Source organism: Meleagris gallopavo, chromosome 3 (assembly GCF_000146605.3).
Source record: "Meleagris gallopavo isolate NT-WF06-2002-E0010 breed Aviagen turkey brand Nicholas breeding stock chromosome 3, Turkey_5.1, whole genome shotgun sequence".
In the NCBI taxonomy this organism is placed as follows: domain Eukaryota; kingdom Metazoa; phylum Chordata; class Aves; order Galliformes; family Phasianidae; genus Meleagris; species Meleagris gallopavo.
Genome location: NC_015013.2, coordinates 44,971,755 through 44,996,208, shown reverse-complemented (window position 1 = coordinate 44,996,208; position 24,454 = coordinate 44,971,755). Strand labels below are relative to the sequence as shown.

Here is a 24,454-nt window from a genome sequence, read left to right as displayed (position 1 = left end):
GCTCCGTAACCACAAGTTGCTGCTCCTCGGCCCCAGGAAGGCTAAGCGCCTCCTCTGAAGCCACTACACACATTAATCCAAGCTGTAAGCTTATTCCCAGGCTCTAAAATCAGAAGCTGAAGCAGTTTAATCTGTTGATTTGCTCTAATGCTTAAAGGCTTCAAATGAGATTGGCTCCTGCTGTTGCTCTATTAGCTGCCAATCAGTTCTACACGAAACAAGAAATTGCTCCCAATCTTTTTCTAAGTAAGCCTTAAGGAGAACCACCTTCCATCTCCGGCACTTCGCCTCGCATCTACCGCTACGCCAGACCAACACCACGGCTGCCAAAACCAGCACGACCTCAGCGCGGCCCGCGCTCCCGTCCCTGCTGGGGCCGCCCCTGGGCCGGGCGGAGGGGCGGAGCAGCTTCGCTCCCGCTTAAGTGTGGCGGCGGGCGCTGCCCCGCGGCACGGCCGGGTTGGGCCATGGAGGTGGCGCGGGACTGCGTGGGCTCGGTGCTGAGGTGAGTGAGCGTGTGCGGCCGGGGCCGCGTCCCTGCCGGCCTGGAGTGGGAGTCGGTGCCGGGCTCGCGGTTCCATGCGGGTGCAGGGCGCTTTCTCTGCGCGTGTGTTTATAGCTCGTCCCGGCTGACAGCACGGCAGCAGTGCCGTGTCTGTGTTCGCATTTCAGGTGTGCTGCGTGGGGGGAGGTCCGGCGATGTGCCTCACGAGCGCCCCTAGGAGTAGCCCCTCTTCTGGGATGTTAGGTTTTAGCAGAGAAACCGACTGTGATCTGATAGAAGTCAAAGACTCCTCTCTGATTTCTGGCTTTTTTTTGTGTTGTTGTTTTGTTTTGTTTTGTTTTGTTGATGCTGTCACCGTCATTTGTCTGTGAACTCTAACCTACAAATCAGACTGTGCCATATTATGAAGCCCTGCGTGTTGTGCAATGTTCCCAAACCCAAAGACCATTGCACCATGTTCTTAGACAAATATATGAGATATATTGCAAGTAGAGATAACAAGTGAAATTAGTGTCCAGGGCTCAGGGCAGGCTTTAATCCCTCTCTTTGTCTCCAAAGAAAAAAAAAAAAAACAAAACGAATTAATCTGTCTCATTAGCCCTGGTGCTGCACTGAGTGCTTGGGGCAGCATCTGCAGGTCTCTCTTGAGCTAGGGCCAGCTGGGTAATGCTGGAGCACATGGGTGAAACAGCATCAGCCTCAAAGAGCTACTCGAGTCCTGGATTGCTGTGAGGTGGCAATCTGGAGCTAAAAATAAGTCCTGGTTCACTAGCCCTTTTTTTTTTTTTTTTTTTACTTCTTTCCTCTGGTAAAATTAGACAGTAGTGTAAGATCATGCGTGGTTCTTGAGCCCAGAGGAAGGCTCTTCAGAGCTACAAGCATGGCATCTATTTGGCTCTGCTGGTGCCTGAGATGAACCCTTGCTCCTGAAAGATCTCAAGTCCTCAAGCTGTGTCCCCAATGCTTTTGCTTCTGCATCAGGATGTGTGATTTGACTTCTTTCTTTATGCTTTGTCTTCTACAAATAATAACAAGGCTTAAGTAGTGAAAGAGAACAGGACCGGTATTCACAAAAATATATATATATATCTTGGTAGTATTGCTATATATATTACTCAAGTGACTGTTTACACAAGAGTTGTCATATGTGTGAAGAGGGGATGGGCTGTGCTAGCTCTGAAAGTGCTGTCTCTTGAATTTTGAGCATTGCACTTCTAGCATGTAGGTGTCCAGCGATGCAGAGCTAGATGGACGCATTTCATACTTGAGGAGTAGGTTGGAGTGATTCAGGTTGGGAACTGCTTGCAGCCTGACAGGGTGGTTGGGGCACTGCTCATGGAGTCAAGTGTAGGGATTAACACACACCCTGACAACATTTTTCTTCTATGGAGAGGTAGTTAATGCCATCAGTGCTATGTTGTCATCTTGTCCTCCTCCAGGAGGAAAACGCTTAGGTTTTTAATCTGGTTCCTACAACCCTTACTGAGTGCTCACGCATACCTGCTCTGTTATGCCATGTGTATATTTGGTGAAAGCCAGAGGAGACAGAGCTCAGACAGTACTACCTAGAAGCTATTAGGTTCAGCTAGAAATAACACTTGAACATCCCTCTCCTTTAAAAATAAATGAGAGCTCCAATAATGCTTATTAGTTTTTTAGGAAAAGAAACACCTTAGTGTACATGTCACTGAAATATGGGAATGAAACTCACCAGCCCAATTGATAGGTAACACCAAAATCCAGTGACATACAGAAGAAAAGTAATATCCCAAAGACTTGTGGAACAGTGGTTCAGAATGAGAGCAGGAAAAAGTTAATGAGTGAAGCTCTCACTAGCTAGTCACCAAAATGACTTTCTGTGTATCCTGAAAGTCTGCCTAAAGACCACAAAAGAGATGTGAAAAAGGCATGACTGCTGGAAATCAGTCTTCCAGGTGGTGGTTTTTGGCATTCTGTTTCAATTCTTCAAGCCTCTCAGCACCCAAGCAGGCTCCCAATTTCTTTTCTTTGATCTTCATTGCCTTTGACTTCCTTTGATACGTTAGGGCGTGAATAAGCCTTATTTTGATATTTTCAAAGCTAAATGAAGTTCTGTGGTCTGTAGGTATTTATAAACACCTTTGCAATTTGCAAGTCAAACGTAACTTTCAGAAAGTTCCACTTGAATTCCAGCTCTGTATTTTGAATGTGGCTAATATGTTCAGTCTTCATAAAGGAAACTCATCTTAATGCACAGTCAGATTAATCTTGTGTACCCTCTGAGTGTTTGTCTTGAAGGTAAATAGAGTGATGTCTATGGCTGAACGCAGTAAGAGCCACTGCCTTTCTAATTCACTGTAGTGTTAAAGCCTCTTGACTTCGCTGCAACCTTGACATCAGCTGAACTGAGCAGCAACTTGGCCCACATCTGCTTGAGATGTTTTTCATTGGAGAAGTGTTTTCAAATGTCACTGGCAAGAGAGGGTTCAGAGACAACTTCCTATAGGGCTATGTGGTATTTGCTTTTGAGAGCAAGCTCTGCAAATGTGCCGTGACTTCTGAATTACTTGTTTAATGTACTTATGTACTGAACTCAACAGTCCTCCTTCTCACAGTACTTGACGTATTTTTATTACTACCCTGAATTTTTATTTATCTTAGATCTTTGGTATCCGTGGGAGCATCTGTGGGAGCAGCAACAAAACAGACCCTGTTCCCTCCTCTCATGCCTGCAGGGAGACCTTTCCGTGTATCAAATGCCTCCAGAAGCAGCCGGAAAGGAATTGTTGCAAGCAGCCTGCAAGAACTCATCAGCAAGGTACAGCAAACATTCCCACTCTGGCTGAAATTTATACTGAAGTACAGTAACCCAGGAAGGCAACCCACAGACCTGTGTTCTTCTGAATTTCACTAGAGGGGAAGTTCAGGAGAATGCAGCAGATAAGCAATCTAAGTATTAAAGGATGAGAAAAAATCCTATTAATGGAGCTGCCATTTGAATTCTATCATCTGCTGTTTTTTTGCAGACTTTGGAAGCTTTCCTTATAGCTGCTGGCACAATTACTCTGGTTTTGGAAGAAGATGGCACAGTTGTGGACACAGAAGAGTTCTTTCAGTCCCTGGATGATAACACACACTTCATGGTTCTAGAGAAAGGACAGAAATGGACACAAGTAAGTGCTCCCTGTCTCCCTCCTACTTGAACAGAAGTGTATGGGAAGAGGTTGATTGCTCTGAAATTCTTGGGAACAGGAGAGAAGAGGAAGAAAACTTTCCCTAAAGAAGGGAAGGTACCAATTCTCTGTTAATCACTCTATTCATTGTCTCTTGCTTGGACATAAATTGTTGACAAGGATCTGCCATGAGCAGACATGTTACAACTGGAAAAAAAAATAAAATAGGTGAAAGCTCTTATTTTTAGGAAGCTCCAGAAATAACAGTTCTTGAGATGTTCAGACTCAAGAAATAAGGACTTCCATTGCCTTAAGCTAAAAATACTATCTATTAAGTTAATTTTAGACAGAAAATGCCCAAATTAAGCAGTATAAGACAAGTTTTGCCTTGTTTGCAATAATGAAGATTAGAAAAATGCCTGAATTTAATCTTGCAAATAGCTAAATGTTGTCATCAGAACCTAACATTGGTCTTTATACTTTGACATATTTTAAGAACTATCAAGATTGCCTAGCTTTGATTTTCTAAAAGTGTGCACTCTGTCCAGTTCAGTGAAGGAGTGTATCTACCGGTACATTAATAAGATGGTCAAATTCCTAAGTGTCTTCAGTGAAATAGTTGTTACTAGAAAGCTAGTATCAAAATTTCTTCTACCAGATGCAGAGCTCACTCAGTTATAAGCAGGCCTGCTCTTTGTTTGTACGTGCATAGCTCAATCGTGTGGCCCCATTGTTTGGCTTTTGCAGTGGGGGCAGCTTCACCAAGGTGTCTCACTGAATTATCAACCTGCCACATTTGGTCTTGAGCTCCAAGGGTACAAAAGTTGTGGCAACCAGGATGTGACCCCACCTTGCTCCTTTGTCCTTTGCCTTATGTCCTGCTTGGCATGGCAGCAGGACAAGTGTAAGTGCTGCCTGTCTTCAGCTGTCATCTGGATGGTAGCACCAACTCTGTCATGCTTTATCCAGATGTTCTGTTTGCTAATGGGAGATGAACATATGCTATCAACTGTGTCTACAAAACTTTTATTGATGGGGTTCCAGTTGCTGGACTTGGGAGCTCAGAGGCTATCAAAAGTAAATCAGGCATAAAATTGCTAGATAATGATATACCATAGTGTTTAACTTGGACTAACTTATCGTGGTGCTATTTGAGCACTGGGGTGACAAGTATAAAAAGCCCCAATCTTGCACAACTTTATTGCTTCATATGGCAATCATAAGGCAGATTGGCAGCTGCTAGGATATGAACCTTGAACCGAATGTGCTGAGTAACCCATGTATCCACTAGATGTCTCTATAAATATGGGTCTTGCTTACTATTTTTTTTTTTTATTGAAGCAAATGGCCCAATCTTGAAAAAGGACTGCAAGAGGCTGAATTTCAAGTTGAAGATGATTTTTTATACTCCTTTTTTCCTCGTAAATTCAGTATTAAAACCTAGGCCTAATCTGTAGTGATCCCCTCTTACTGTCATTCTTTAGCAAGAAGGAAAAGTGTTTTGAGTCAGGATTTGAAATGAGAACTTGACTGTTTTTGCAGGAAGCAAAGTTTTTACTTTACCTGAGAAACATATACTCTTTGTAGCATCTCCAAGGTTGCTGATCAATATTGTGTTTTGTCCTAAATGAAAGAACCTAACATCCTGTTAATTCAGTGTCCCGATTGTTTAGACCAACTCCAAAGACTGGAGTGAGTGATCTGCCTCCAAAGAACTGCACCATTAACAACTGTCTTTCTATAGTTCCTTGGTTTATGGTATAAACTGTCTCCTTCTTTTTATTAGACAAGAAATGGAATTGTCCCTGCAAGGCAAAAGAAGAAAATGGGAGTAGCTAACATCACGTTTGATCTCTACAAGCTGAACCCTAAGGATTTTATTGGCTGCTTAAATGTGAAGGCAACCTTCTATGAGATCTACTCAGTGTCATATGACATCAAGTGTATGGGAGCAAAAAGTATATTGCGGTAAGTATGCTTCCATCACTGATCAGGCATAGGCATTAATGTAACATCTGTTTGCTTATCAGTTCTATGAAGCCAGTATATTTATAGACTTTGTATTTTTTATTAATTCTTACATCCAACCAGTCTTCCTTTAATAGCTGCCCGGTATAGCTATGCTCTTTTCCTTAGAGGATTTCCCCAGATTTCTTTGGCTTGTTTAAGGAATACAGTGTGCTGAAGAAAGCTCATTGGTGGGGAACATCAGTGAGATTAAATAAGAGAGGAATTGGAGATCTGCTGGCAGAGGTCTTAAATCTGGCTGCCAAATTCACCTCTAAGAAGCCTAGCAAAGACCACTGACTTCTACAGGACCGAGGTGTAGTGAATTGTAGGTTTGGTAAAACAGGCTGTTTGGAAACACCATCTCGTGCAAGTGCAGAATAACAACACCTTGTCCTGCCTACTGCTTTCAACTGTGAAAGTCAGTGCCATGTCAAAACCAGCTGCCCCAATTGAAGAAAACTTCTTGAGTTTAAACTCCTTCACAGAGATACTGTACTTTGATTTTGACAGCTGTTAAAGCAACAGCCCTGGATTTCCCTAGCTGATTCATTCCAATCTGGTTGAGATGCAAGGGTGTAATTACTGCACTCTTACTTGAGTACCAGATCTACTCTGTACAAAGTAGATTACATACCTGTAAGCAAAGTTTTTACTTGACTTAAACAACGTATCTTTACTATGAAGTCTTCAAATAGGCTCTAGATTCATTGATGCAGATACTAAGCACTGTAATGCTGATCTCATTCCATGTCTCAGACCTCTGCCACTCTGCTTAGGTGATCCTTGCTTCTTTCAGGCTATGGTTCTGTATAACTGTAGATGAGGCTACAACAGTGACTGTGCAGCTGTACACTACACTCATGTACAGTACTGTCTTACTAGTCTCTTTAAAGCAAACATCTACCTTCAAACAGCTGCACTCCTGCAGTTCCTGTGTTTGTCAACCTCTTGAGCCAGAACAAACTCCTGATTTCTAGCTGTTATGAAGATGAGTGTCAGCACTAGGACTTGCACTGTTAAGGAGAATTTTAAGTGACAGTTCTGCCTTGCTGCCAACACAGCGCAGCTGGTGAGAAAGAAACAGTGCTGGCAAACAGCTGAAATAGCTCTGAAATTCTTCTAGAACACTGTTATGTTACAAAGAGTAGAAGGGGAAGTGCCAGCGTAACAGTGGGAAAACAGTCCACTAGCAAAGAGCAGGGGGAGGAAAGAACCTGAGGTGCTTTCAAATACTACAGTGAGGCAGTCCCTCTCAACTTGCCATTTAAACAGGGACACGTGGTGTTCAATTCTCAGTGTGTTCTCTGCTAATGAGTTCTAAATTGCTAACTCTGCTCTCCCTCTGAGCTCACCTGTGGAGTGTGAGGGGAAACAACTTCAAAATACTGCAGTTGTTCATTGGTGGAGAGGCTCAAAACCTGCCAGATCCCTTTAGTCCGTTTCCCTTAAGAGTTTCTCCTGTCTTGTCCAACTAAAGGATCAAATGTCCAGTTCAACAAATAACTTCCTCCATGGCTTAAGTGACAACTGGTCTCAAGTACAAGTGACACGCTGCAGCTGCTCAAAAGCTTGACACCAGGTGCAGCTTTCGTTGTGGCTATGTGGCCCTTTGGCATGCACTGTCTTGTGGAGGGAAGGACATATCAATGTGGCATATCTGTGGGAAGCATAGGAAAGGGTATGCTGTTCTTTAAAGGTTTCCTAGACTCTATGTACCCATAATAATCAACAGTTTTGAAGCATTAGATTCTGACTGTAAACCTTTTAGCACACTGCAAAAAAACAAAACAAACAAACAAACAAAAAAAACACCCAAGAACCTGAATTTATAAGAAGATAACTTTTATGTTCTCTGCTAGAGCTCAAACGAGAAGTAAATTGCAATTGTGAACCCCCTTGCTTGTTTACTTAGCAGAAAATCTTCCCCCTAGATCCCCTAGAAGGAGAACACTGGTCTCATTTTGGTACCTTCAGAAACTGATCCCCTTCCAATTTTGATGTAGTTCTGGTTCTTGTATACCATTTCCCCAGTGCTTCAGCCTCACATGTTTGAGGACCTACTTTCAAGGCTTAAATATCTTTCTCAGCACTGTCCCCATTGTTTCATGGAGACCAGAAGATAAAAACAGATACAACGAAATTGAATAAATGACCACTCAGATATGATTATCTTCCATTCCTTAGATATCCTGTGGTGATCCATAGTCTGTATTGTAGACTTCTGATACTTGCCTGATCTCAATTTATGAATCTGTACAGATTCCACCGTGTGATATATCTGAGTGCTGATACTTCATGTGTTAAAAACTGACACAGCTGTGAACAGAATTCTTAATATTTGCAGTTTGGACAGCGTAAACTTGGCTGGCTTCACTTGTTTTGCTGTTGAGCACCCAATGTAATGCAATTGCTCAGCTTCAATGCTAATAAAGTCTGATCTGTAGCTTTGGGGTGCATGCAGTGTTCTTACTTTCTGGCCTGAAGGTAAGCATTCATACATACTGCAGGAATGCTGCTGGGCTTTTGGGCATATTTAAATCTTCTGTGATGCTCTGATGGTTTGAGTGATAGTTTTCCAGAAGGCCTAACAGGATGACAGACTGATTTGTTAAATGTGTTTTCTAGTTCTGCACAATTCTACTGACAGTAGAAATTAAATTCAGTAATTTTCTGTCAGTCAATGCCCTTAGAAGTACTTGCTCTAAAGAATGTATGAATTTCTCAGAATTGAAAAGGAATAAGAGAATTCTTAAATGTATCTGCCTAATTCATCCTTAAGGTGTGCAGATGGGAGAAGTTTGGGCTGTGTTTTCCTGTTGACTTTTTTTTTTTTTTTAACAAATGGCTTTTCTTCTAGGAAGGTGCTTCAGATAATATCCCACATGGCACAAATAACTGGACAGTTTCTTCTCTATACTGGAACATACATGTTGCATTTGATGGGTGAATATGATGAAGATGCCACTTGTACAAGATCACAACACAAGTAGAGACCACAGCAGCACTTCTGATATTGGATCCTTTTGTTTAAGGACGCTCTCTTGCCCAAATTTGAATGTAATGATGTTTTAGTAGGGAGATATCCACTAAGGTGAACTAACTTTTTTTTCCCATTTGGGAATGCTTGTAGGCCTTAGTTGTAAAATAAGTGTTTGGTGTTCGTGGGCTCTTAACACAGCAAAAGGATGGGTGCGTAATGACTGGGCAAAAGAAGAAGAGAGGGCAGATTTTTATCCCAAAAACTTGGTGGAAAATAAGATTATTTGGAAACATGTGCTTTGTAACCAATGGATCGTTTCCTTGCGCTGATCAAAACATGGTTTGTTTTCTTTGTGGCTGTCTACTTGCCTTCTGAACAGATAGGGCTGTCCTTTTTTGTTGTTGTTGTTTTATCCTTAACGCTGCTGGTGTTAGTGTCCAGCTGGCACTGGGGTACAAAATGCTGAAGTGTACTTATTTTCTTTTTCTAGTAATAGGAATATACAATACAACTGGTTCAGTGACTGAATACTGTCATGAAGTCTCATTCAACAAAGCACAATTACTATGCAGAAGCTTAAAATTTAGCTTTATTTCCCTTAAAACAAGTAAACACTTTCTATAACTACTTGTATTGTTCTTCAAGTCTATAGGAAGCTCTGGTTAATATAGTTTATACCAGTTGAAAAACATATTTTTTTTACTGTGTCCGATGTCCCACTCTGCCCTACAGCATTGAATAACTTGTCATAGGGCCATCCATATGGCTTACAGAAAACCTCCTGAAGATTTCTTCAGGGGTTAAACCTCCAATTCTTTAAGTTTTGTTCTTCAGCTACGCATGTAGATGACACTACATTCCAAGCTGCACTTGAAATGTTGGATTTTGATGTCCTTGTGTTCAAGGGGAACAGCAGGACCTTATCTTCTGTGTAACGTATACTCAAAACTGGGTATTTGCAGTCTTAGTCTCATAATACAGACTATATTAAAGGAAAAAGTTTTTAACCTTCAGATATAATTGTCCAAAAAGCTTTATACAGTTTAGTGAACAGACTGGTTTTTGGAAAGGATCTCCTTGACTGCGAACACAAATGGGAAAACAAGTAGTGGTAGGCAGTTGCGACAAAATACAGACACTGTTGTTGAAGGGGGAATGTTCAACTCCTGTTGTTCATAGGTGTGGCTTCTGAGGTTTTTATTTGCTTTCTTAAAATGAATTTTAATAAGTTACATTATTAAGACTGAAAGCCATTAAGGAGATAACATGCAGGTAAATATTCTACCTGATTGCAAGTGCCACTAAGGAAGAGAAACTGTGGTGACAGGGAAGAGAACAAGTAGGAGAGGAAGGGACCAACACGGGCTCCAGGGTGCTTGCTATGCTTCTGCAGAGACACAAGTCCTTTAACCACTTACATCAACTGCAGTGATTAGTTGGAGGAAAGCCTGATATGCTAAAAGAAGAACAGATGGATTGAGATGACCAAGCATCATGTTTGGTGGGATCCATTTTGATCTGTAAGCTGGATCTCTTTATTTCAAATGTTACTAGTACATGGAAATATTGCACACATTTATCTGCCAGCTTCACTCTCATATGCTTTTTTTTGCCTTCCTTTTATGGATCTGATTTTTAGCCAGCTGGAGCTGCATCTTTCAAATCACTGTTGTGTGAAAAGCAGCCTAAAATCAATCTTAAAAGGATTAATAGACATAAGTCTGCTAAGTCTCTACCTGTCTCTTCAGTAATGATATTACAAATGAGTAGACAGCTAAGAAAGAAACTTTGTGGCTTTTTTCCCCCGATTTATTGTTTCCCATACACTTCTGAATATTTGCTGGAGGAGAGAGGGGTAGTGAGGCATGCGGCTCCAGGCAAGGGGTGGACTGGCTTATTTTACTCACTTTTCCCATGGAAGAGCGTCTGCACCTTGCAGCACTGTTATGTTTCCTTCAGAAGAAAACAGACTACTCAGCAGGTAATGAGAGAAAGATTAAGTTAAAATGAAGACTTTATCTATGTTGTTCTTTCCCTTACCCCTACCATGATTGTTACTGTGGTAACTGTTGGAGTTTTTCTACCCTCTATCAAGAAACTGCACTTAGCTGATGTAGTGCAGGGACTTTGTCATTAACCATTGACTCTTTCAGCTTTTAAGGACCATTTACTGCATTTAAACAAGCCCACGTCAAAGCTTTCTACATGTAATGTAATGTTTCTAGGAATATATATGTTGCTAATGGTGGAAACACCAATGTAGGAAAAAAGCAAACAATATACTTGCATGGTTCAATACTGCATTCATCTGCCTCTTAAACTTTCTGCAATTTGAAGGCTTTTACAAGTCTGAACCATGCAGATCTCAAATTCTGTCCTCCTAAAGCCAGAGGCAGTTATCACAGAGCTAACACTCCGTAGTTTCCAATGGTGTTACTGTAGGACTAAAAGACTAACTCAACATGAATTTGCAATGTTTTTAAGCAGCTGCTTCTTTGGCAGCCTACCACTTAATGCTTGAGTTGCTGAAGGTCATGTGAGCTGCAGTCTCCACCCCAGAGCATCTCCCTGTGGTTCAAATGCAAACAGCTGAAGAAAGTAGCTTTGATATTTTCTCAGGGTGGGAGAAGTGTCTTGGAAAGTTTGGAGTTTGTGGAATTACTCCATTGTTTCTGAATCTGGATTTTGCCACAGATTTAGTATTTAGAAGATATTTGCTGCTGTAACAACTACTATGCAGAGATAAAGTTTTGGCTTCTGGTCAAACCTAGAGGAGTTTGTTTTCCTGAGTAGGAGTCAGTTTGAGGGTTTTTTTTTTTTTAAACAGCTCGCTTAAGATGTGTAGCTTTTACTTCAGCTGTATGTGGTACACAGCAGAGAACAACACTTAACAGATTTTCAGAAAGCTACAAAATCTAAAAGCACAGGCTCTTCTCTGCTGGTATGAACAGGTGAAACTAGCTTTTCTACTTGGTATTTCTATTTTTTTTTTTTTCCCAGAGCCCTAATCTGCACTTGTTACTGTTACAGGCAAAGCTGGTAACACTAAAATTTCAAAAGCATGAAACATGTTTTCTCCCTCCTTGCTTGCCCTGACCCTCTTTCCCTGTTGCTTTGCATCACTTACTAACAATGCACCAAGTCGTACCCTGTAGTTACCAAAAAAGGAATTTTCACTGAAGTACTGGGTCTTGTTGACTCAGGCACTGCTCCTGCTCTGCAGGCAAAACAAAGCTGCTCTTTTCATGACTAGAATGAAGGATCTAATAGCTTTTCTGTGTGTGTATAACTTATTACTTAATTTCCTTCCTTTCACAAACTCACTGAGTAGTTGCTTTCTTGCACCTTTCCTATTCTTTCAAGAGAAATAGGAGTACGGGTTCTTCTGCCTGGGGGAGGGGATAAGGCAGGGTCTAAATTCCTTAGAGCATTAGGAATATGCTGTAGGAAACACCCCAATCCCTTATCTGTAGGAAAGGGAGGGGTTAAAGAAAGGAAAAACAGAACTTTGGGCTGGAAGCTTTTTCAGCACAGTAGGGAGGTAGGCATTAACTATTTAGGAAATGTTGGTAATTCTAAATGTGAACGTATGATTGTTTGTAATGGACTAGAATTATAACTGAATCATTTCAGCATACTTCTAGAGATAGAACTTGAACTAAAGGCACAAACTTCTTTAATTAAAATTTAAGGCCAAAGCACAAAGGAGTTTGAACTTAATGCTTCATTACTGAAGGTATTAACATAATTAACAGTGTACTTCAGTTATAGTAATAATTCTTGTGGGGTTTAACATTTATCACTACTTTCTATACTTTGCCATAAGATATTTATGAACATGAGAATTGATGTTCTGCTAAAGGAAAATATAATATTTTACCATTTCAAAACTGTAGAACTCAGTAGTTTAACTTGCTATGGAAACTGAGGTGGGTGAGAATGATGTGAGTGATGGCAATTTTTTCTGATACATGGTGCCAATTTTGAGGAAATGCATAAATGTCCATGAATAAAGTTAAATTGTGGCTTTGGATGTTGTCTCTATTGATTTCCAGAATAACTTATTCCAGAAATAATCATGATTGTTAATGGATATGTGGTCTGCTGCAGGAGATTCCCAAATGCTGGACTGCAGTAGTGAAGTAACTGGATGCTGTTATGTGGCTCTGAACTTCTCTACTGCTGACTCACTTTCTGGCCTCAGAGAAACCATGCAGAATGTTTCCTTTCACACAAAAGGAATGCTTTTCTCCATCTTTTACCAAAGTTGCAGAAGATTACACACTACGCAGTACAGGAGAGGGAGGGGATTAGGAAACAGCTGGTAGGAGTTGCCTCTTTTCACTAAATAAAAGGCTCATGGAAATGACTTAAAAAACTGTAGAGTATTTCCTTACCTGCAGCTACAATGGCACGCATTTTGACTGCATAAAAATATTAATTTAACTTTGTGAAATATTAGATTTGTCTAATCCAAAATTAACTTGTGCGTAAGGAGCAATAGCATGTTAGTGTGGTGTGAATCTAGGATGCTTCTGCCCCGTGAGTACATCCTGTGCTCAGCTTGAGTGACAGTTTCACAGAGCTTGACCACTGAACAGTTTTTCCTTCCTGGGAGAGAATCTGACTTATTAGTTTAGGAGAGTGCAAAATAAATCCAATACAGCAAGGTTTTGGTAGCAGAGTGGCCTCAGAATGGAGAGATTAGGGGCTATCCTTTGCCCAACAAAGCTGGTCTCAGATGCTTCAAAATAGTCCTGCCAGTGTTCCAAATTGAGCCAATCAGCAGTGCTAGTGGTACCTCTGGAAATGTACCTAAGGGCCAAAAGGCACACTGCAGCAGCTGTGAGAGAGAGGAATGATGAAAAACCATGAGATGAACAGCTGGACAGACGCTAAGGTCACTGAAAAATGAGAGGAAGGAGGTGCTCCAGGCATTGGAACAGGAGTTCTCTTCAACCTCTGTAGAAGATCATAGTAAAGCAGGCTCTCTCCCTGCAGCCCATGGATACCATGCTGAAGAAGATCCCAGTGCCTGTGGAGGAGACCATGGTGGAGCAGGTGGATGTGGCCTGAAGGAATTTGTAAGAATGATAGAGCACTGACACTGGTTGCCTGGAAAGGCTGCAGGGTCTCCTCACTGGAGATCTTCAAAACCAGCCTGGATGTGGGCCTGGTCACTTTGTTCTGGGTGGCTCTGAGAAGGTGTTGGACTAGGGTCCCTTCCAACTCCAACTGTAGTGTGATTTCTGTGAGCCTGTGGAGATCCCAAGCAGAAGCAAAGCGCAGGAACTGCAGCTCATGCGGAAGCCATGCTGGAGCAGTCTCCCTCTTAGGGACTGTACCTTATGGACAGGACCAGCACTGGAGCAGTTCTTGAAGAGCTGTATCCCATGTGAAGGACCCCATGCTGACATGGGAAAAGTGAGAGAAGAAAGGAGCAGCAGAGGCAAAGTGTTAGGTACTAACCACAACTCCTGTTCCCCCTGGTCCTGCACTGTTACCTGGGCAGCAGGAGGAGGTAGAGGAATCATGAATTTGGGAGTGAAATTGAGCGTGGAATGAAGGTGTGCTGGGAAGGAGAGCAATTTTGGTTTTAGTTGGTAAGAAACTAAATTAATCTTCCCCAAGTCAAGTCTGTGTTGGTAAACAATCTCCCTATCTTTATCTCAAGCCTTACGCTTTTTCATCTTCTTTTCTCCCTCCAGTCCTGCTGAGAAGGAGGAGTAAGAGATCAGCTGGCTGAGCACCTGGCAGCCAGTCGATGTTAATTCACCACAAGACAAAACAACAGCAATAATAGTAAGCCAAAACTAAGTTGTCTCTGCTGTAGATGGTCAGTAACTTTGGAAGCAAATCTTCCAGCATGTTTTCCATTTTTTTCTTTACAGCTGTGTTTGCAGAGACTAACTGCATTTATATAAATGGCAGGGTTAATACTTTCAATAACAAGATACAAAATATATACTGGCCTCAATCTAAGGTCACCCATCAATGTGAATTGGTTGGATGGGGCCCTAGGCGGCTGAGCTGGTTGGGGGTAACCCTGCCCATGGCACAGGGTGGGACTGAGTGGGCTTTGAGGTCCCTTCCAGCCCCAGCTATTCTGTGGTTCTTTGATATAAGGTTCCACTGGTTAGGAATAGTTTTTTATAAACATTAATTACCATTTTAAAGAGGAACATTGAAACAATACTGTTATTTTATAAAACATAATGAAATAGAAAAATAGTATATTTTGATATATTAACTATGGGATCAGGATGATGCGTTCCATGCACTTCCAATCTCCAGTTGATTGATCATCAGTTTTCCAAGAAGTCTGTTTTATAATTAGTCATTGTACGTTACAGTTAGAGGTAAAAAAGAGGTATGCTTCTTTTTTAAAGAAATAGAATTGCTGCCATCACTACAGGTTGGTTGTGAGTCTGTTGTGTGTTTAAAAGAAACCAAAAAAAGCTCCTTAGACAACAACTATATTTAAGAAAGCATTAGCTTAATGGCATGCATAGTTAATCTATTACAGAAACAGAGAAACCTCAGACATCTGAAAAGTCCTTTAAAGTCCATTTAGGTATAATTATTTCTGACACATTTTGTAATTAGACAGTGAAATCTATAGTAATTTCATGTTTAAAACATTTCTAATTACAAAGCATCTTCCCTTGCATAGGCACTTGACTGGTCTGCTGCTACTCTTTATAAAATAATGCTTTTTAATGTTCTTCCCACTTCTCAAAAGTCAGAAAAAAATAGGAAAGAAAGCAATTTTATTTAAGTAGAAGAAGAACTACTGATTTATTATTGAACTACACAAACTGAGATCTGCAAAAGTGCTCTCTATTTTTCTCCTGAAAATATGAAATGCAGAAGGCATTGTTTTTATGACTGCTGTACCAAAGGCCCTTAACTTATGTTCTGCCAGTTGCAGCTTTCAGACCTTCTTGCCCACATAAGGAGTTTGCCTGGAAAATCTTCTTGGAGCAGTTGTAAAATATTGTTCTAATCTGCACTTGACTGCCTGTATGAACATGCTTTCCCAGTAAAAGTCAGTATATTCCAGAAGAACTCTTGCATTTTCAGAGATAACTGATTACTTGATAAGCCCATTTTGTCTGAAATCAGAAATTACTAAATAATTGCTGCAAATAGCTAACTATTCCAGTTTCCCTATGGAGAAAACCATTTCATATTTGGATAGGATAATCAAGTCTTTACTTGTCATGATAAGTACAGAATGCAAACCACATTAAAGTAGAATTTCATTTAGATAAAATCATATTCTTTGATAGAGTTTCACCTGTGTGGCCATGGAATTCAGTAAGCAGCTCTCTCAATACCTCCTATTCTTATCTGCCTCTGACATGATACCATGTTTAGTTTTCACAAGAGTTGAAAACAAAGCAGTTCTTGTCTCTAGCTGCATCAGCAGAGACTAAAGGCAGTAGCTGCCTAGTGGATAAAAAGTTACTTCTGTTTCCATATGTCTCCTTTTTTCTTTTCTCCCCCAAATTCCAAATTCTGATAGAGAACCTCTGCTTTTCACTTGGAAGCTCCCAGCGCTTTTCAAACTACACTAGTTTTCCTTTATCAAAATCTTCCTTTATGCCTGATGCCATCATCTAGACATCACCAGTTTCAAGCACTCAATACTTTTTGCTTTCTCCTATTAACACATGAAACTCATTCTGCTGCTCTGTTAACGCTATTGTTCTTGTGGCCTTTTATCAACTTTTCTAGATTCCCTGAGGCCACATTTCAAGAAAAAGTACTCAGTGACTGAGGAAAAAGACAGGAGAATGACACGCTTGTTTTTAAGCAAACGTAAACCTATCTGTTGCGCTCCATCTGTAGATCATATTAGGTCTGTAGGCAGAAATTGCCAGCCTTCTTGTTTGTGTAGCAATTTCTGTGTCTTCCACACTAATTAAGCTGCTGTCCTGAAATAAGAAGTTTTTGACTACTTAGAGCTGTTCTCTGACAGATCCTATGGGTTACATTGAAATATTATGTTCCTATTCAATATGGAGATGTGGTGCCACCATGAAATCATTTTACATCATATAGATGAATATCTGTGCCAATTTTCCTGGCACAGGCAACAGCCGTGTCTCTATACCCTTCCAGCAAAGCAATGGCATTCTATTGTGCTGCCAACATACCCTGTACTCCCATATCCTCCTGTATTCTGGTACGCTGTTCAACAAACAGACTGTGAAATGGATTATTCATCGTGGGTGGGCAGTGGGTTGAGCCCTGGCCATGAGCCAAACTGACCTCTTACATTCTTAGCATGCATGAGCTTTTAAATCATGATTCTGGTAATGCTGCTGTTAGGTTGCAGTCTGAGGCATGCACTCTCAGCCTCAATTCTGCAGAACAATTTTCTAAAAGAAAAATGATCCTTTCTCTGTGAGTAAATGCTGTCTTCCCCTTCTAGTTCCTGACCTCAGAGTATTCTGCTCAGAGGGGAACTCTTCAGCTGCTGTTGTGCTGTCAGTGTCAGATCGCATTCCTTCAGTGGCAGTACCCATCTGCCCTTGAGTGTTACAGATTGTCTTGTTAAAAATAAACCAGGCATTGTCAAGCTGTAGTTCTGCCGTGCTCTTTGTTACCGGCTGATAGAGCTGGGAGGAACGGCGATCTTCTCCTTGCATTTGTAATCTGAGAGAATCATTTGTCAAGCAGTCCAGAAGTGGTATGTTGGTTTGGTTTGGACATGTGTGGCAGATGAATAGGATCAATGATAGCAGTGGAGAGTGGCAGCCAGGAGCCACTCACACCCAAGGAAAAGGGCAAGGAAGAAAACTGTGACTCACCTGTGAAACCCAGGACCTGGCTATAGCAATTTATAATTTATTTTAGCTGTAAAATTACTGTTATAAAATAAGCGTTTCTCACACTGAGATGAATCACTTTTACTTGAAAAGCTATCCATTTCATCTCAAATATTTAGCAAGTCCTAAATAACTGACAGTCTAGGCAGGACTCCAACCCCTTTTCTTAGTGGTCTATTATTATTATTATTTTCTCAGAGGATAAAACCATGAGAAGTTATTAGGTGTAACAGAACATACACCTACCCTCCACTCCCCCCCCCCACATACTGCAGTACAGATCTCTGCTGTCAAGTGTTGCAAGGCGTTTTACTCAAGTGTCTTAAGGAGGCTGATGAGGTGGGATATGATTCCATGCAAGTGCTCTTCTGCTTTAATGATAGGGAAGACACAAAGCCTAGGATAGATGCATTGGTTGTGCTTGGATCTGGCTGGCAGAATGCTAAAGGCAAAATGTATAATGCTAAAGCTTCGAAAAAGTTATGAACTGGTGAAGCTTTTTAACTGCATAAAAATCTTCAGGGAAGTCAAAACTACAGTCAGTTGGAATGAATTTCAGAATTATTTCATAATACTCACTTGAATGAAACAACACTTGTTGAAATTTGTAATCCATAACTGTGTAACACAAGGTAAATCCACTCTGCATGCGTCTCAAAATACATCTGGGGGGGTACTGTGGGCAGTTCAATGAGAAAAATCAGCTCAAAGATCAGCAGTACTGAAGAAGGCAAACAGAATGCAGTGATTTATTAGAAAGTGAAAACCAGAGCAGAAAGCATCAAACACCACTGCACAAATTAAAGGCCATGATTTGAATTCTGTCACTCCTCATTTCACAGAAGCTACCGTAGAGATAGTACATGGAGAGAGGTGATAAACAAGGAGTTTCACAGGGGTGATGTCCCCCTTACAGGGAAATTAATTAGGCTAATACTGCTCATAGGTGATGTATAGACAGGGAAAGAAAGAACAAAAGAAAGTTATACTAAAACTTTCACTTTACACAAAGCTGCGGTAGTCATTAAGAATTTAATTCCTGCTTAATTATGGACCATCAAATTAAAACACCAGCCTTCCAACAGAGAGATGATCTTCACAGGTCAGCATGCAGTTGTAGGTAAAGCCCACAAGGAGACTTTGGAGGCTGAAAGTGTAGTTGGCCTAAAAAAGCAAACACATAATGTAAGGCATGCTTCGAAAGGATTACTGAATGTAAGGGACTGGATCCAGCCTTTGATTCAATAAACCCTTAACCACTGACTGCCAAAGTAAAAAGGCTTTTTGGGAGCAGCATTATCATATTCTTTCTCTAGTACCCATCACTGACTACTGTCATGGCTGCCTTCGTGTTATCTAGATAAGCTGCTGTCACTGTACTCATGGTGAGAACGTGTTTTTACACTTGATAATCCTTAGCTTAATGACTGAAATCCAAAGGCAAGTCTGCAGTATCTCAGATTCATCATCCTCTTACAGCTATACACTCGCTAACAAATGACAGAGAATACACACTGCAGCTAAAATTTGTCTTCATTCTGTTCTTCAAACAGCTCCCCAAAATCTCTGATGTATGGGGTTGAATGTAGAAACATTTCTGACTTGATTTTTTACTGCCATACTCTTTTGGCTGTAGCTGTAGGAAAGCATTAATCTAGATGTTTTACTGACTTGTTGAACACAGAGTGTAGCCTACTCTCTGGATCTATTTGTTTATGTAGCTAAGAGACCTATTACAGTGGAAGTTAAAAACACAGCCACACCAAAGACACATTCTGCCTGACATAACAGGCAGGTACATGCCTTTCTCTTCTACAGCTGCTACAGCTGTTGCATAAAAATCACTACAACTGACCCTGAGAAAAGTCATGGGTGAGTTACTGTTAGCACTGAGGCTACGCACAGGCAGAAACAAAAGGCTGAAAGAAAATATTCACTTACAAAGGACAAAAAATGTTACAGATGAAAAGACAATAAGGCTCCCAGTGCAGGAAAATGCAAAGGCGACTGAACTCAGCCACTTTAATATTCATGGCTGGACTTTCAGGTTTTTTTCATTTGACTTGTCAAACTGAGAAAAGCGTGTGAAAAGGCAGCTAGAAACACTTCTCTGTCAGATGGTGGAATTCCTCTGGTGCTGCTTCAAGCACTTAGAGACATTTCTTCCATAAACATATTCAACCTTCTCCTGATGCAGCAACCTTTGCTTTAACATTGCTAGATTCAGACCACATGCTAAGGGCACAAAAAACAGTGGTACCTCCACTGGCAACTACAGTTATTAAGCACACTGGTGAGCAGCATTAAAACAAACCCCAAAGTGCTATGTTTGAGCATCGGCAGCAATCAGTGATGCTACAGCTTGCACAGCAATCACAATAATCTAGGAACAAAACAACAAACTGTTTGAGGGTTATATGAAATACAGTGGCTTCTCCAGGCAAAACAGAAATAACAGAAACTCCAAAATACCTATTGTAAGTGTGTATGCTGACTTTAGCCTTATTTGACTGCATGCTTACGTGTGTATTGTTGTTTCCCTTCCCATTTTGAAAGATCACACTGTCTAGTTCCAGGGCTGTTTCTGCATTCTTATGCAGCTGCTCTATCTCTGGGACTGATGTGCCTCTGTCAGATTTTGTCACAATATGTTGGCAGATTGAAAAGGTGGTCATGGAGATGCATGGACACACACTTGCAACAGAGCATGACTTCCCATTTTTCTTTCCTCAGGAAGCTAGGAAAAAAAAAAAAAAGGAAGCCAAACCATTTTAAGATATACATATATTTAACTTACATGAAAATTGAAGAGAAACTACACTCATCTTGGGACTTTCCTGTACTAGGTGACCATTGGATAAGTAGCATTTACCAGTCAACCAAAAGCTGTCAGAATAGATCTGCTCTGTGCATTTTGTTTATTGTTGTGGTCATTAATGTACGTATTAACAAGCTTTGTAATGCTTTATAATCCTTGTTGGTATCTTTACATATCAAAATACAGCACACAATCATTCTGAAAAAAGGAAACAGTAATTAACAGAACATGTTAACTGTTTTGCTACAACACGAATTTTACTCTAGCTTCTCAAAACTCCTCCAGTAAATTAAATTTGCCCTAGCAACAACACTCATACAAACATGAACATGTTTCCTGAAAAAGCAGGAAGCAGCCTAACAATCATATCATATGACCAGCCAAATACAGAAGAACTTGCTTGGTCTTTTTTTTTTTTTTCTTTTTTTTCCAGGACATTAAAGTGCATTTCCATGTGACCTTGTAGGAGATGACTACTGCCTGGTTCGCTCTTGCTGGAAAATCCTTCTTCTCTGTAACACAGGCGATTTACACATTTTATCCAACTTGTGATATTGGGATCATATAATTTATTGACTCAGTTAGGCTCCCTTAAGGTCAGCAGGTCCAGCCATTAACATAACACTATCAATTCCACCATTAAACCATGCCCGTAAGTGCCACATCCACACTAATTGTCTTGCAGGTCTCCATCTCTATTAAAGTGCGTTCCTATGTTCCTCTATTTATAGAATGAATCTCATTGACTCAATCAGATGAAGCACACAGAGAGACATCTTTAAAGATGTTCAGGTGCCGTGAACTTCTGAGAAGCATTTACTGGGATTTTAAAATACATCCATAAATGTGGCAGTTAAGTTCATAGTAAGATTTTGAAACACCTAAGTATCTATGGAGATGTCATAGGACAAAGACTATGGAGACTTACAGAGAATGTGTAGGCTTTTGTAGATTCTCATTGCAATGGCACATCCAACTACTAAGTCAGCTGAACTACTAAGCAAACACAAGCGTGGATGAAAAGGATTCAAAGGCACATTTACATTCAGTGACCAACAAACGGGTGTTGCTTCTCAGATTACTAGCAAGAAAACACAGAGTAGCTGCAGGTTGATTCAGGTCTGGCTGTCTATTTAAATAGTTTTAAAATGCGTAAAAGTGAGATGCAAATTCTTTGGGTAAACTTGCTCAACTTCATCACGCCAACAGTTCTGCAGCCTGGCACTTATTTCAGTTGATTGCTTTGTATGTGTGGGAAACTGGCTGAAGTTTCGGCCTCTGAACAGTATTTGACCAACTGCTGCTCTCAGACAGCAAAGGAAACTTTTGAAAAAGACAGGCACTGGCTGGTACTTATAGCTTTTCAGTGGGCATGTGGACTAAAGGCTCTACTACAATACTCTCATTTCTTCTTATACCCCTTTACTGGCCTATATATTTTCACTTTCTGCCTACTATTTTTAATTCTAGAAATATCATTTGATTCTAAAGGCTGCTGTTGGCTATGTGTTTGAAGACTTATCTCTCTGAACACTGAGGAGCACAGAGCAACAACGGGAAGTGGGGGAATCCCAATAACATACCCAGGGAAAAGGAGCCTCTGCCCCATTGCCTCCCAGAAAGTGACCTGTCTGTGGATTGTATGACATTCATCATCAGTCAGTGGGAGAGGCTCACTGAACTGTGGGGCTTACTGTCTAGAGGATTATGGGACTCATTAGGGAGCGCAGGATGAGAGCACCTTTGGGATTGCACATGACTTATTGGAGTATGTGTGGAGAAGGAATCAAAGACAGGGAAAGGGGGAGATAAAGGTGGTTTTGTGAGTCAAAAGTATGGAAAAAAAAAAAGGATAAGGGGTCTGGCTGGTTGTGAACAGGTTGCTGGTCAGCACTCTTGCCAGGCTTTGCCTTGCACTTGATCACTTCAGTCTTATTAAGCCCTATATTGATTATTTTTTCTGGATGAGGAGACCCTCTATTGTGTGTGTCTGTATGATGATCCAAGCAATTAGACATAGGGCCACAAGGCACAGAGACCTTTGTTTCTGTGGTGCCAGCAACTGAAGAGACCAAAGTGTACAAAGGCTATGAATCTGTATGCCAGAGTTCATCAGTAAACATCAAGCCAAGATAGCTGGAGAGCAAGGTAAGGGAATTAAATACTGGAGAAGCTACAAGAGTGAAGATACTGAAGAGACCAGAGATTCTGTATGCTTGCTACTGAAGAGAGCAGGGGAGCCAAGCCAATTGCTAGCGAGACTATGATAAGGTGCTGGTAGGGCAACAAGCAGCTTCCAGAGAGACTTGCTGGCATAGCATGCCACTGAGAAAGCCAGTGCTGGCTCTTACACATGGGGTCATGAGCTGAAAGTGCTTATTAACACTAGTCTTCCACAGGTGTATTTTCATAACTGATTTCTGGGCCTGATTAACAGAAGAGGTATCACTCTATCGTTGATTGAGATTAGTAATAAGCAAAGCCCAGCTGACAAACCTAGTGGAATAGGTAGAAAGAGAAAATCTAGAGATGGAATTTTTATAAATGGCCTCCCAGAAGAAATGATTTGAATAAAGCGCAATGCTCTGACGGCAAGTGTGAACTACGTAACAGTATATGACAACATCTGCAAAGAGTGTGGAAAAACAGGCCTCCAAGATACATTCAAGGACATATTGATTCAAGCAAAGCCCAAGATGACCTCAATAGTCAGGCTGCTGAGCAAATGACTTGCTTGTGGATGTCTTCCAAAAATGCAGATCACAGACAGAAGGACATTTATTTGAGTCCTTCTGCAGAGAAAAAGGCACATAGTATCCAGTCCTGTGGTTCTGACTGCTTGCAAGGCAAATGCACTGATCCTCCATCTGCTTCACTGATGGCAGAAAGCATGGTATGCAGGGGCTGTTCAGAGGTCATTTGCAAAAAGCAGCTGAAAAAAAGTTACAAAAAGGCAAGGTTGGTTCCCAGAATGCATGGTCTAGCTATCAGCTGTCACAGCGCTGTACAGGTAGGTAGGGAGGAAGAGACCTCCCAGCTTTGGTACAGATTTTGGGCTATTTGGGGGTAACATATTGATTTGTGCAGTTTATCTTAACTGTGTTCAGACTGGAAAGATCATCCAAGTTCCAGGCGGGCTACCTTTAATCTCACATCTTTCTATAACCTAAGAAACTCAGCTGGACAGTGAAGTTCTGCAGTTCTGGCCTCAAGGATTGTGCACCCAAGGGTTTCACAGCAGAAGGTGTTTATTCAGACTGTAAAGATGTGCTCAGACAGATGAATGCCTTCTACAAGGGCTATGCGGGGAGCTGCATTGCACTGAGTCGCAGTGGCACTGAAGCAAGGAGTAAAGCTGGACAGCTTTTCTCTCCCCAGGAAACTATGAAGCAGCTATCTAAGGGGCTGTTAAAGGAGATACTACAGCTTTGGGGGACTTGTTGGCTGTCCGGAGGGGACTGAAAGTCTTCCTTTTCATTAGAAATCAAGCTCTTCAAACTATGCATAGTCCAGGGCATGGTCTGTAATGTGGCAACACAAGCTTTCTGGACTGTTGATCCATAATGATCCCTTGTCTTCCCAGTGACAACTTTCAGGCAGCAGATTGCTAGCAAGCCCATCTTAGAGAACAGAGGTGCAAAGATGGCTGTTGGCACCATGGTGAGAAGGCCTACACGTTGCTTGGCATGCCCTCGCTGCATGCCAGGAAGGCTGCAGCCAGCTGGGATTGGACAGCAGGACGAAGTGAGTGAAGAACATCAGAAGACTGATTGTCATCTGTATACAGAAAGGTCAGGAGTTACACAATGGGCAAAGATGGCACACCTGCTTTCAGCAAATGCACTGTGGAAGCAAAGTGTGGATCAGAGCCACCTCGGGGGCAGCAGAACCAATTAGTCAGATACTCAAGCTCTGAGCAACGTGGTGTAGCTGTAGGTGTCCCTGTTCATCGCAGAGCAGTTGGACCAGGTGAAATTTAAGGTTCCCTTCCGACCCAAGCGGTCCTATGACTCCATGCGGAGTGAATGAAGCAAGCAGGGTGAGGACGCACAACCCAACTCCGGCTCCCACAACGGGGCTGCCGCTCATGTCGGCCGGGAGCACGGCTCAGCCACCCCTGCTCCCCGGAGGTAACGGAACGTGCCCCCATCG

The 24,454-nt window shown here is 41.4% G+C and overlaps 1 protein-coding gene across 1 annotated transcript; it reads left to right on the top strand.

Moving 5' to 3' along the window:
• The first annotated feature begins 386 nt into the window (after positions 1-386).
• On the top strand, positions 387-12,680 carry CIDEA (cell death inducing DFFA like effector a). The gene is made up of 5 exons (XM_003204953.4): positions 387-505; positions 3,146-3,302; positions 3,511-3,657; positions 5,444-5,625; positions 8,525-12,680. The coding sequence occupies exons 1-5, from the start codon at positions 468-470 to the stop codon at positions 8,655-8,657; spliced, it is 657 nt and encodes a 218-aa protein (XP_003205001.2). The 5' UTR covers positions 387-467; the 3' UTR covers positions 8,658-12,680.
• The last annotated feature ends 11,774 nt before the right edge of the window (positions 12,681-24,454 follow it).